Source organism: Geotrypetes seraphini, chromosome 3, assembly GCF_902459505.1.
Source record: "Geotrypetes seraphini chromosome 3, aGeoSer1.1, whole genome shotgun sequence".
NCBI lineage: Eukaryota > Metazoa > Chordata > Amphibia > Gymnophiona > Dermophiidae > Geotrypetes > Geotrypetes seraphini.
The window spans coordinates 407890403-407903879 of record NC_047086.1 but is presented as its reverse complement, the minus strand read 5'-3'; the positions used below and the strand labels follow the sequence as shown (position 1 = coordinate 407903879).

Sequence of the window (13477 nt, the reverse complement as noted above, 5' to 3'; positions counted from 1 at the left end):
GGAGAATTTTCAAAGAGATCCAGGAGGGGGTCGAAAGAATTCTAGTTTGTACCCCTCCTGAATGACATCCAGCACTCTGAAGAGATTTGCATCCACACATGGGAAAATTCTACCAACCTCCCCCCACCTGAGGAGAGGGGACTATAGGCTCGGTGTCATTGCTGCTTTTTGGGGGCTGCAGTGGAGCGGAGTCCGGATACCGGGGGGCGACTGGCATGCCCGAACCTCTGTCTCGGGCTTTGAAATGTCCCGTGGGAAGCCAACACTCCCGAGTACTGCCGAAAATGCTTTGAGCCATGAAAATTTCCCCGACTGGATCCTTGTGGGGCCTGCAGTCTACTGTCCAGTAAGGACTCCGGCTTGCGATTCTGCATGCTGGTCACAAGATCATCCAGAATTAATTTAGGATCAAGTAAATTGTTTATTGGAAAATCATGTTGGGTTATCTTATGATACTGTGTTATTTGGAATGTCTATGAGAAAAAAGAGTCAGATATCTTCTTTTAATAATAAACTTTTATTGATCATGACTGGAGTTGCCATTCAACATATTACTAATAATTGGAAAGACCACAGTAGACTTAATTTTTGGTGGAACTCGTTATGTCATGTTTATACAATGGAAAGATCTTTAGCTGTAAATTCTGGAAATTATAAAAATTTTATTAAAATATGGGAGCCATTAACATCCTTTTGTAATGATTAAACACCATTTTTATGTTGAATATACACCACTTATTCTAGGGAGGGGGGAGGTTTTATATTGTAAGATATATTTTTCCATAAGTACTAATGGGGTTGGAGGGTGGGGTGAGGGTTGCTTATATGCTTACAAAATATAATAGTAAGATTTTCAAGTGATATGTTAACTGTTGTTGTTTTGAGATGTATATACTTGATGAAAGTTTGAAAATGAATAAAGATTTACAAAATAAAAATTTTGAGGGAAGGGTGGGTGGGGGGAATAAATTTATGTATTTACGATGATGATATTATAAAGAATGTCAAGTGATGTATACAAATTTTAATTGATATATTATTGTATACTTGATGTAAAATGTAAAAATGAATAAAGAATTTGAAAAAACTAAAAAAAACAAAAACAAGATCATCCAAAGAGTAAATGTCCCGAGGTATTTTTTCACTGGCTAAATATTAAATGCCAAATCAAATTCAAGGTCCTATGGATGAATTTTAAATCACTTAATTTAGCATCCAGGCCTTACACTCTCAGGATCTGACTTTCTTGACTCCTCCATCTGTTAAGGTAGCCCCAGGATGTTTTAACATAATCAGGCTTCTTATTTTTGGGGGACCTTAATTGTAGAATGGTACCTATGGATCTTAGAAATGTGCACGATACAGTTGATTTTAGGAAGACAAAGGTGTATTTACTTCTGAAGACATACACTTATGATTTAGGGCTCCTTTTACTAAGGTGCGTTAGGGCTTAATGCGTGGAATAGCGTGCCCTAAATTGCTGTGCGCACTAGATCTTGAGCTGGCGTTATTCTAGAAGGGTACCGCGTGGTTTAGCACACAGTAATTTTGTGCGTGCGCTAAAAACGCTAGCGCACCTTAGTAAAAGGAGCCCTTAGTGATTTCATATATATGATTTTGCAGCATTTGATCATCTTAGATCGGTGAGCTACAAACGTGTTTACATACATTTAAATCAATTTATCAGTCCCTCTCTTGTGACATTTCAAGTTACTCAGTTTTGAGAAAGATGCAGTCTTACCATTTATCCTGTATTTTAGTGCTTTCCCATTTGAAAGTGGCATTCCATCAACAACCTTAAAATAAAGCAAAACATCAGATTGTAGCTATTAAGTTCTCTGTTGTTGGCATGCTTCCTAAACAAAATGATATTCTCTTACATCAAGTGTAACAGGAAATAACATTTGAATTATAAAATAATATCATCTGAAAATCATGAAATTTAACCACCCTTTCCATCCTTATTACATCGAAAATATTCATATATTATATTATACATTATATGATTTAATAAAATATCAAAAAATACCATCCCACCCACCCATCCCCCTCCTCTCATTTCAATTATCTTATTAAGGGAAAATGTTTCTTACTCATTACAAAACCTCTCGAAATTTACCCAAATATCCTCTCTGTATTGCTAATGTTCTTTCCATTTTATATAGATGACATACAGAACTCCATCAGAAACTGTCATTTAATCTGCTCTGATTTTTCTGTTCAATGGCAAATACAGTCAAAATAAGTCAAAGCTTCTTTTCGCTCTCATTGACATGCCAAATAAAATAGTATCATATAACAACCTATTTATGTGAGTCCATATCGATTTCCAAATATCCAAAATGATATTCTCAAGACACACCCTTAAAAAAATCTTGTTACCATAGGCTCAGCTGCTAAACTAATTGTTTTTTTCATGCCTCTCATTCCGCTTCTAGTCTACATCTGTTGTTTCTGCGCTTGCTGCCATCTAAACAATATACAGTCAAACCTCGGTTTGCGAGTAACGCGGTTTGTGTTTTGCAAGACAAGCAAAACACTCTTACAAATCTTGCCTCGCAAACCGAGCGTTGACTCGAAATGCGAGCCCCCACCTCTGAGAACCAGCATTGCCCACCACCCGCCCACCCAAATCCTTACCGTGATCGGGCACCGGCATGCAGCACCAATCCACAGTACATGCCGAAAGAGCCTGCCACTGATCTCTGCTGGGCCTTGAGCATCTGCGCATGCTCAAGGCCATCTGGCTTCCACTCTCTCCGAGATTCTAATGAGATTCTTGGAGAGAGCAGGAGCCAGAAGGCCTTGAGCATGCACAGATGCTCAAGGCCCAGCAGAGATCAGCAGCAGTCTCACATCCTGTGGGCTGGGGGTTTGGGCGGGCGGACAGACAATGCCAGTTTTCGGGGGTGGAGTGCATCAGCGGCCTTGGTGGAGGGTGTCTTTTTGGGATGTTGAACGAATTGCTCGCATTTCTATTAACTCCTATGGGGAAAGTTGCTTTGATATACGAGCATGCTTCTAGAACAAATTATGCTTGCAAACCAAGGTTCTACTGTACTTCTATACTGGCGGCATGGTCAGAGGAATTACATTTTCCTTTCTCAGAACGGAATATTAGTACCCTGTTACTTACTGTCCCCAAGGTAGTTCAAGATGCTAAATATAGAGAGTGCCATTTTAGGGTATGGGCATATGTTTCTCAGGCTCAATTGTTTCATTTGGGGGGTATTACGACTGCTATATGCTGCAAATGTGGGTCACATAAGAATATCTTTACACATGCATTTTGGGGTTGTGTCTATATACTGGACTTTTGGAAGGCCATATATACTGGAAGTATTATTCGGCCACCACTCTCATGGACCATTGTTATCGAGTGGTCAATGTATCTTAGTAGAAAAAGCTTGCATAGTAGGAAAAAATGTATTTTGCAACAATGGGTTCACTCTACTCCCCCTAGAAAGAGCAACCAAGATGATAAAGACGATGGAACGCCTCTCGTATGAGAAAAAAAAATCAGAAACCCCCCCACCCTTATCCCATCATTCCAATTGTATTATATTATATTATTGTATATTATATAATACAGTGGTACCTCGGTTTACGAGTGCACCTGTTTGCGAGTGTTTTGCAAAACATTTGCAAAATCGGCACCTTGGAAATCGAGCATAGCTCGATTTACGAGCGCCCCCCCCCCCCGCAATCCGGACCCCCCCCCCCCCCCCGACGCGATCCTGCACTCCCCCCTGACACGATCCTGCACCCCCCCCGACGTGATCCTGCACCCCCCCCCCCGACTTGATCGGGCACCCCCCACCGCTTCTCACAGTAATCTGGGCACCAGTACTGGCATGTCCTGTGCTTGGTGCTGGTGCCCAAAGATCGGCCTCTTCTTCTGCTGAGCCTTGAGCATCTGCTTATGCTCAAGGCTTGCGAGTTCACGTTCAGAACTCGCAGGATCGAGTCGGGGGTACAGGATCGCGTCGGGGGGAGTGCCGGATCGCGAGGGGGGCCTTCTGAGGGAGCAATGCCGGTTCTCGTGGGGGGGGGGAAACGTATCAAAGCGAGTTTCCATTATTTCCTATGGGGAAACTCGCTTTGATAAACGAGCATTTTGGATTACGAGCATGCTCCTGGAACGGATTATGCTCGTAATCCAAAGTACCACTGTATATGTGTATGCATATGATATGGGAAGGATGGGAGAGAGGGGTGTATAATTCATTTTTTTTTTTTTTATATATCTCTTTATTTATTTTAAATTTTCAAACAAGTGTACAATAAATCAATTCATAATATACATTTCCACTTGAAAATATTACAAATTTCACACAAAAAGAATTATCCCTCCCATCCCCATAAAGATATCTTTATAAATATCTGACACTTTTTAAAACCAATCCCACCCCCCACCCACCAAATATACATAATAAATTGGGATAAATACAAATTATTTATTATAATAATCTATTTATTATAATAATCTATTAATGGCCCCCCAAAATTTTTAAATTTATTAAAATATCCTTTTTTAATTGCCAATGTTTTTCCATTTCATACATATGACACACCGAACTCCACCAAAAGCAGTAGTTTAACCCTTTATAGTCCTTCCAGTTGTATGTTATTTGCTAAATGGCAACCCCTGTTAAACATTAAAAGCTTATTATTATTAGAGGATAACTGACACTTAGCCCTCATAGACACACCGAACAAAATTGTGTCATAGGACAGGGCTACATGATTTTCCAACATACAATTTATTTGACCCCAGATCAATTTCCAGAAACAATTAATAAAAGGACAATAAAATAATAAATGATCTAGAGTTCCAGGCTCAAGATGACAATGCCAACATCTATTAGACTTAGAGTAATCCAATTTTTGTAAACGAACAGGGGTCCAGAGAGCTCTATGCAACAGGAAAAACCATGTCTGCCTCATAGACGCTGACCTTGTACATCTCATCCTCCAAGACCAAATACGTGGCCATTGAGATGCACTAATTTGATGCTTAATCTCAATGCTCCAAATATCTTTGGTTTTTTATTTAAATAGCCAGATAATACTTTATACCACTGTGTGGCCTGGTGACCCAGAAAGTCTGCCTGAAAGCATAGGAATTCTAAACTAAATTGATTATTTAAAGATTTCCATTCAGGGAACCCTGCCTGAATGGCCTGCTTCAATTACAACCATTTATAACTTTGTTTTTTTATCAAGGCCAAATTTATGTTGCAATTGTGAAAACTCCAGCAGCTTACCATCCGATATCACATCATTTAAAGTACGTATTCCTAACTTAATCCAATCCTTCCAGACCAGGGGTGCCCAATGCGTCGATCGCGATCGACCGGTAGCTCAGGAAGGCAACGTGAGTCGATCGCAGAGCCCATCCCGGGATCTGTGATAGACTCGTGTTGCCGTCCCGATCTACCGGGCCTATCAGCCTTCCTCTCCCCGACGTCAAAGACGCCGACGCCGGGCATTAGGCTGTTTTTGTCATTTCAGGGGGGGGGGCGTGGTGGCGTGGCGGCGGCAGCAGCAACAGCAACAGCCTGAAAAAGAAATCATCCTGGCCCGGGTCGGTGTCATACTCCGGAACTTCTACCTCTTCCAGCAGCCCTCTCCCTTCTACCTGCTTCCGGCCACACCCCCTGCTCCGCGGCTCTCTTCGGCAACTCAGCAGCAGCGATCGACACAAGCTTCTGACGTCAGGGCCTACCCTCTGCGAGTCCCGCTTGTTTCAACTTCCTTTTTCCACAAAGGCGGGACTCGTAGAGGGAAGGCCTCGATGTCGGCAGCTTGTCTTGATCACCGCTGCTGACGAGTTGCTGAAGAGAGCCGCGGAGCAGGGGGGTGTTGCCAGGTGCAGGTAGAAGGGAGAGGGCCAGATGCAGGACTCGTGGGTGAGGGAGGAGAAGAGAGAGAGAAAGAGAGAGGGGAGGGAAACAAAAGGAAATATTTCATACTGGGCTGGGCCGGAGTGGAGGGAGGGTGGAAAGATTCTGGCTACAGGGTGCATTAACAAAGGAAAAGGGGGGAAAGCTGAAAATGGAGATAGTGACACAAAGAAGAGAAAGAGTAAGCAGGACCTACTGAATAAGGATAGAGATACAGAGGGGACATGAAGAGGAGGTGAAATAGAGACATAGAAGTAATGCTGAAAAAGTGTGTGGGGGGGAGATAAAGACATTGAAAGGGCAAATGGTGAACATGGCGTAAAGATAAGGACAGAGACAAATGAAGATTCTGAAAAAGTGGTGAGATAGGGATATAGGTGAGATGGACACAAAGAAGGGTGATGCTGGAAAATAGGTGGAATGGCAATTCTGACAGACACAGAAGGGAAATGCTGGGTCAAGGAGAGATGGGGCTCAGGCTGGATGGAATGAGGAGAAATGCCGTGTTGGCCCGGAACTTCCTCTCCTACATCAGAATTGACGTCAGGGAGCGGAATGCTGGTCAGCGTGATGCTTCTGCAGGGAAAGCTTGGGACGGCGGTGGCTTGGGGGCTGTTCCCCAATGGCGGTGGCAGCAAACCGAGTGGCTTGGGGGAGGGCACGGAGAAAGAAAGAAAGGGGGCAGACAGGGAGACAGAAAGAAGGGGGAACAGGGAGACAGAAAGAAAAAGTTGGGGGAGAGAATGAGGTCTGGAGAAGAAACATAAAGGAGGCTGAAAGAAAGGAAGAAAGATTGGATGCACAGTCAGAAGAAGAAAGTGCAACTAGAGACTCACGAAATCACCAAACAGTAAAGGTAGGAAAAATGATTTTATTTTCAATTTAGTGATCAAAATGTGTCGGTTTTGAGAATTTATATCTGCTGTCTATATTTTGCACTATGGCTCCCTTTTACTAAACCGCAATAGTGTTTTTTAGCGCAGGGAGCCTATGAGCATTGAGAGCAGTACGAGGCATTCAGCGTAACTCCCTGTGCTAAAACCTACTATTGTGGTTTAGTAAAAAGGGAGGGGGTGTATTTGTCTATTTTTGTATTTTGTTACTGAGGTGACATTGCATAGAGTCATCTGCCGTGACCTCTTTGAAAAAACCCGGAATATGAATAATTAACATTTTCTCTGCCTTTAAGTGTGCTTTGTGGTTTTTTAAAATTTTATTGTTGGTAGATCATTTTGACTTAGTCATTATAAAAGTAGCTCGCAAGCCCATAAAGTGTGGGCACCCCTGTTCCAGACAATCTTAAAACCGCCTATTTGTATCTTGGAGTTTAGCCATATGTTTTGGTAAGTAGATTTTTGAATTGGAATAGGAGTTAAGTTGTTAACATACTTTAATGTTGTCCATGTGTCCATTATTATCCTGTTACTTCTCCTTATTTTAGGCATTTTTATACTAAGCAGATGACGAAGCCTGATAGGGAACATGAGTTGCCATTCCAACCACAACCAGTCTGGAAGCTTCTCCATGAGATCTGGGAGGACCCAATACATACCTTGGAGCAAGATATAGGATTGATGAAACCTATAAAAATTTGGAAAATTTACCCCTTCCTCCTCAATTGGCTTTTGTAATTTCACTAAAGCAATTCTTGGAGTTTTACCTAGCCAATAAATTTACTAAGAATACTATTCAATTTTTTATAAAAAGACCCCTGAAAGAAAACTGGTATCATTCTCATTTGATAACAAACAACAGGCAAAATCATCATTTTGACAGTTTGGACTCTTCCCCACCAAGATAACTGCAAAGGATTCCATTGCTCACATAACTCTGTTACTTTTTGCAATAAACTTTTTTCATTCATTATAATTGTTTCATCAAGTGTTTTTTATCCATATACCTAAATATTTTATTCCTCCTTTTTTCCATATAAAAGGAAATGATTCAAATAATCCTCTTGTGCAATGCACATTTAAAGGAAGAACTTCTGATTTAGACCAATTTATTTTATATCCTGAGAACTTTCCAAATTTTTCAATCAAATCAAGTAAACTTGGAATGGTTGTTTCAGGATTTCTCAAATGGAGTAGTATATCATCCGCATATGCAGATACTTTATACTCTCTACCAGAACGCGGTATACCCTGTATCTCCTTTACTTGTTGAATAGCTAACAATAAGGGTTCAAGCACTATATCAAAAAGCAAAGGAGACAGAGGACAACCCTGTCTAACTCCCCTTTGCAACTTAAAACAATCAGAAAAATTATTATTAATATATAATCTAGCAACAGGAGAGCTATACAGAGTTTTAATCATTTGTATAAATCCTGAACCAATATCAAACCATTCCATGGCTTGACACATAAATGTCCATTCCACACGATCAAAAGCTTTCTCTGCATCTAGGGACACAGAAAAAGCCAGATCTCCAATTTCCTTTGTTAAGTATAACATTTGCAAAGCCAGTCTAGTGTTATTAGATGAGTGTCTTTGAGCAACGAACCCTGTTTGGTGCATACCAATTATATAAGGAAGAGCTTTTGCCAAACGCAGGGCCAAAAGTTTGGCTAATAATTTACCATCTACATTTATCAAAGAAATAGGCCTGTAATTTGAAACCAACATGGGATCTTTATTTGGCTTTGGCAAAACAATGGTCAATGACTCTGCCATAGTGCCTGATATGCAACCTTTCTTAAGTTGATTCTGATATAAATTTAACAAATGAGGTAAAAGGGTATTTTGAAATGCTTTATAAAACTCCACTGTAAAACCATCACCACCTGGAGCGGTCCCTACTGTAAGAGACTTCAATGCTGTTTGTAATTCATTTAGCGATATTGGATCTTCCAAACTTCTTTTTATATGATCAGGAACCTTCGGACCTTCAATAAAATTTAAAAACTCCATTCCATCCTTTTCTTTATCTTCATAAGACTCAGAAGAAAACAGGTTTTTATAATATGTTAAAAACTGTTTTAAAATAGATCCAATTTGAAAGTGAATAACTCCTGTGTCATCTTTAATTGCATTCATTTTCATCTTTCTTTTTTTCACTTTAAGATAATTAGCCAATAATCTTCCCGCCTTATTTGCACCACCATAATGCAAAGCTTGCTGACAAAGAATATTTTTCCTAGCCAAATTAGAAGAAATCTCATTATATTTATACTTAACTTTTAACAAAGCTTGTAACGTAGAATTCTCCCATTTTTTAACCAACTTTGACTCCAAAAATTTTATTTCTCTTTCTATCTCAATAAATTGCTTTATTAATTGTTTTTTAGAATAGGCTGAGAATGATATAATCTGTCCTCTCATTGTTGTCTTAAAAGCATCCCATAATATTTCTTTAGATACATCCTCTGTATTATTAATTTGAAAATATTCATCAATTTTTGATTGAAATTCTTCACAAAATTTTGGATACGCAAGCAATGCATTATTAAATCTCCATACAGGTCTAACATTATCTTGGTCAATCAGATTTAAATTAATCCACACACCCCCATGATCCGATAAAATTATTGGATCTATAGAAGCATGAGTAACATCTTGTACTAATCCATCAGAAATAAAAATATAATCAATTCTAGAAAAAGATTTATGAACATGCGAATAAAATGAAAATTCTCGATCATTAAAATGAAGAATGCACCAAATATCCTTTAAATTACAAGAATTTACAAAATTATCCAACCCTAATGATTTCAAAATTTTACTAGGTTTTTTATCCAATAAAGGGTCCATAACAGCATTAAAATATCCTGCCACTATCAATTTATTAGCAGCCAGTGGTAATACTATTGGTTGTAGAGTTTTAAAATATTCAATTTGATTCGAATTAGGAACGTACACATTAAAAAGTGCCACAGTATGATTGCCCATACTCATGTTCACATACACCCATCTTCCTAATGAATCTGCAGACCCCATATTAAATCCTGCAGAACACTTCTTGTTAATCAAAATTGCTACCCCACCTTTCTTACCCACCGCAGGCGCAAAAAAACAGTCTTTCACCCAATTACCAATTAATTTCTTTGATTCATCTCCATTAAGGTGAGTCTCCTGTATGAAATAAACATCCGCATTTTGCTGTTTTAAATAAAGTAATGTTTTTTTTTCCTTTTTATTGGATGATTAAGGCCATTTACATTTAGAGAATAAATCTTAAAATCCATTATATAAAATAAATTTTACTACACACATATTTCCACCCAATAATTATTAAACACTTTTCCCCCCCCCATTCTGAAATTTCAAAATAATCCTCCCCCTCAACCCAAATACCCTCTCACTATCCCCCCATCCCACACCCTCCCAATATATCATTGTCAACTTCGAAACGTACATATTGGATCAAGTAAATGAAAAACACCCCCTAGGCTAAACTCATTTTAATTCACATAATCTAATGTAAGTCATTTAATAACCAAATTCATTATATTTCAGTTCCCCTTCAATATTTTAATTCACATAATCTAATGTAAGTCATTTAATAACCAAATTCATTATATTTCAGTTCCCCTTCAATATTTTAATTTCCTTATAATAATATCATAAAAGACAATTCACTCCCCTTTATAATACTCAATTCCCCATGCATTCATACTTTTATCCATTCTTCCATACAAAACCTAAACAGCAAATAATAGATTATATCTAAAACAAAATCTTCTAAACTCTTTCCATCTTAAATTTTGTTTAAACATCAATTCAAAAGTTATAATTTATTAAAATCACATTATACCCTCTTAGATAAATATAAGGCTATACATGCACTTCCATTTTTTTTTCTTTCCTTCCTCTTTTCTCTCATCTTTTCTTTTCCTTTCCTTCCTCCAAACACCTCATTTTATGAAACTTCAGGCTCATACCACCATGGAAGAATCATATTTTAGTATACATCTAAACAATTTTACCAATAGTATAACTTAACCTCAAAGTTAATTATGCACCATATAGAAATATAAGAGAACTCAGGTAAACAATATGCCTCCCTTTTTTTTTTTCTTCAAACTTTTGAAAGTGATCATCAAATTCCTTTAAATTTCAAGATGTATCCTTCATAAATTCACTTTCCTTCTTCTATACCTCCCCCTTTTTTTTTTTTTTTTTTTTTTAAATAAGAAAGGACAAAGTAACAGCATAAGGCCAAGTGATGATCCTCCACATCATCCAATATTCCCCCATATTCTCAGCATTGTACATCATGACATATATCCCACTCCACTTTGCCATATCCAGCCATAAGATCTTTTATCATATGATATATTAATCAAGGAAACATCCCAGCACACAGTACATAATCTCCTTTCCATTTTAGCCTTTTCAGGCATACACACTGCTGCAAACCTTCTGATCTTCTGGAGATTTTCTTCAAGTTCCTCTAGATCTAAGGTATAGGATTCTCAGCAACCCTTTTCCTCTTCATGTGCAGCTCTAATCTTTTAACTCAATAAAGGTCAGATTAATAATAATATATCCAAGTGAGGATCAAGCCGTATCTTACAAGCGATCCTCAACCGTCTCAATACTGCACATCATATCTATATAGTTCTTTCCACTTTACATAGCCAGTAACAAATCCTCTGCTTTTTGTTTATCAAAAGTATATGCTAAAGCCTTTTCCAAGAGATATTTGTTGTTCCCTCTTATTAATTTCCAGTACAACACTGCATCCATTAGTTGTTATAAATGAACACATGCCATTCTTAGAATGTTCAGCCACTTTCAAATTTCCTATATTCATTCCATGTTAAAGAAACAGCAAACCTCCTAAACTCAGAATTTCAGGAAAAGAAAAAATCCCTTTAAAATATCCATTCAAACAAATAAATAGGACCATTAATAATAATATAAGAAGTTCAGATGCCAAATCATTGTTTAAGAATCCATAGGCAGATCATACTGACTTAAAAATTCCTTTAGTTTAATTGCCTCATCAAAATTATGAGTTTTATTTTCAAAAGTCACTCTCATTGTTGCCAGATATATCAGCCCATATCTTGCCCCTAATGATCTCAATTGAGGGCACATATCTAAGAGCTGCTTTCTTTTGTATGCAGTGGCTTTTGCAAAATCCAGTACTATAAAGACTTTTGAATCATGGCATTTCAAATCTTTATTATCCTTAGCCAGTTTTATGATTTCTACAACCTGCTGATACCTAAGCAGCTTGAAAATCAGCGGACGGGGACCCTTTTGACTAGGTAACCTTTTTGATGGGATTCGGTGCGCCCTTTCGATTTCCAACGGATAAGGATTTTTCAACGGCAAAATTTTTGGCAGAAAGTTCAATAAAAACGCTATAGGGTCACTTTTTTCTACACCTTCTGGTACCCCAATCAAACGTAAATTATTCCTTCTTTCTCAATTAGATACATCTTCCAGATCCTTTCTTAACATTTCAATTTCCTTGTGGTCTTTTTTACATATGAGAATCTCTGCCTCAGATTTTTCAGCGCGCTTCTCTAACTGCTCTATTTTAAAATCAGCTGCCTGTATTCTCTTCGTTAAGATTTCCACTTCTTCTTTAAGGTCTTTAATATTTTTGGCACTTTCTAGCACAATTTCTTTAATATTTTGTAATTCTTTCATTAAATCCGTTTTCAATGTCCTCCGATGGCAAAGGGACCGTTGACGGGGATACCGACTTTAACTTTGAGCACTTTACACTTCCCGCTCCTAATCCCGCCGAACTGTTTTTATTATGTTTGCCCGAAGCCATGTTAAAACTGAAACCACTTTTACAACCCGACTTACACCACCTTTCAACCTATTTTTTCCACAATATTAGCCTTTCTTCACGGAGCCTCACATTCACCCGTCCATCTTAGCACGCCGCAAAGCCACGCCCCTCGGTGTATAATTCATTAATTTGAGTTGATTGTAATAGAATACCAAATGATGTTTTTAAGTTCATTTAATAATCTTTATTCATTTTCAATCTTTTAACAAGTGTACAAATAAGACCATAAATAATATTGAAAACATCACTTGTAAATCTATCAAGAAAAACATAAATTGTATATATAAACCCATATCCCACCCCACTTTCCCATTATTATTAAAATGAGCAATATAATAAGAACCCTTCCCTCTCTCTATTATTTATGGTGTATATTTCAATAGAAAAACTGCTGTTTAAACATCACAAAAAGATGTCAATGGCTCCCATATTTTAATAAAAGTCTTATAATTTCCATTTTGTACAGCTAATGATCTTTCCATTTTAAACATGTGACATAATGAGTTCCACCAAAAGTTGAAATTAAGTCTACTGCAATCCTTCCAGTTGTTGATGATATGTTGAATAGCGACTCCAGTCATGATTAATAAAAGTTTATTATTAAATGATGATATCTGACTCTTTTTCCTCATAGCTGTTCCAAATAATACCGTATCATAAGATAGTGTTACATGATTTTCCAATAAACAATTTACTTGATCCCAGATGGAATTCCAAAAGGCTAAGATATAGGGACAATAAAACAAAAGATGATCTAAAGTCCCTATTTCAAGATTACAATGCCAGCATCTATTAGGACTTTGAACTATTCAACT

The 13477-nt window shown here is 37.8% G+C and overlaps 1 protein-coding gene across 4 annotated transcripts in view; it reads right to left on the bottom strand.

Moving 5' to 3' along the window:
- The window catches only part of LBR (lamin B receptor), a 236878-nt gene that overhangs the window by 88583 nt on the left and 134818 nt on the right, over positions 1 to 13477 (bottom strand). For all 4 annotated transcript variants that reach the window (XM_033936778.1, XM_033936777.1, XM_033936780.1 and 1 more), the window contains one exon: positions 1742 to 1796. In XM_033936778.1, coding sequence (XP_033792669.1) covers positions 1742 to 1796 — 55 coding nt within the window. The remainder of the gene's footprint in view (positions 1 to 1741; positions 1797 to 13477) is intronic.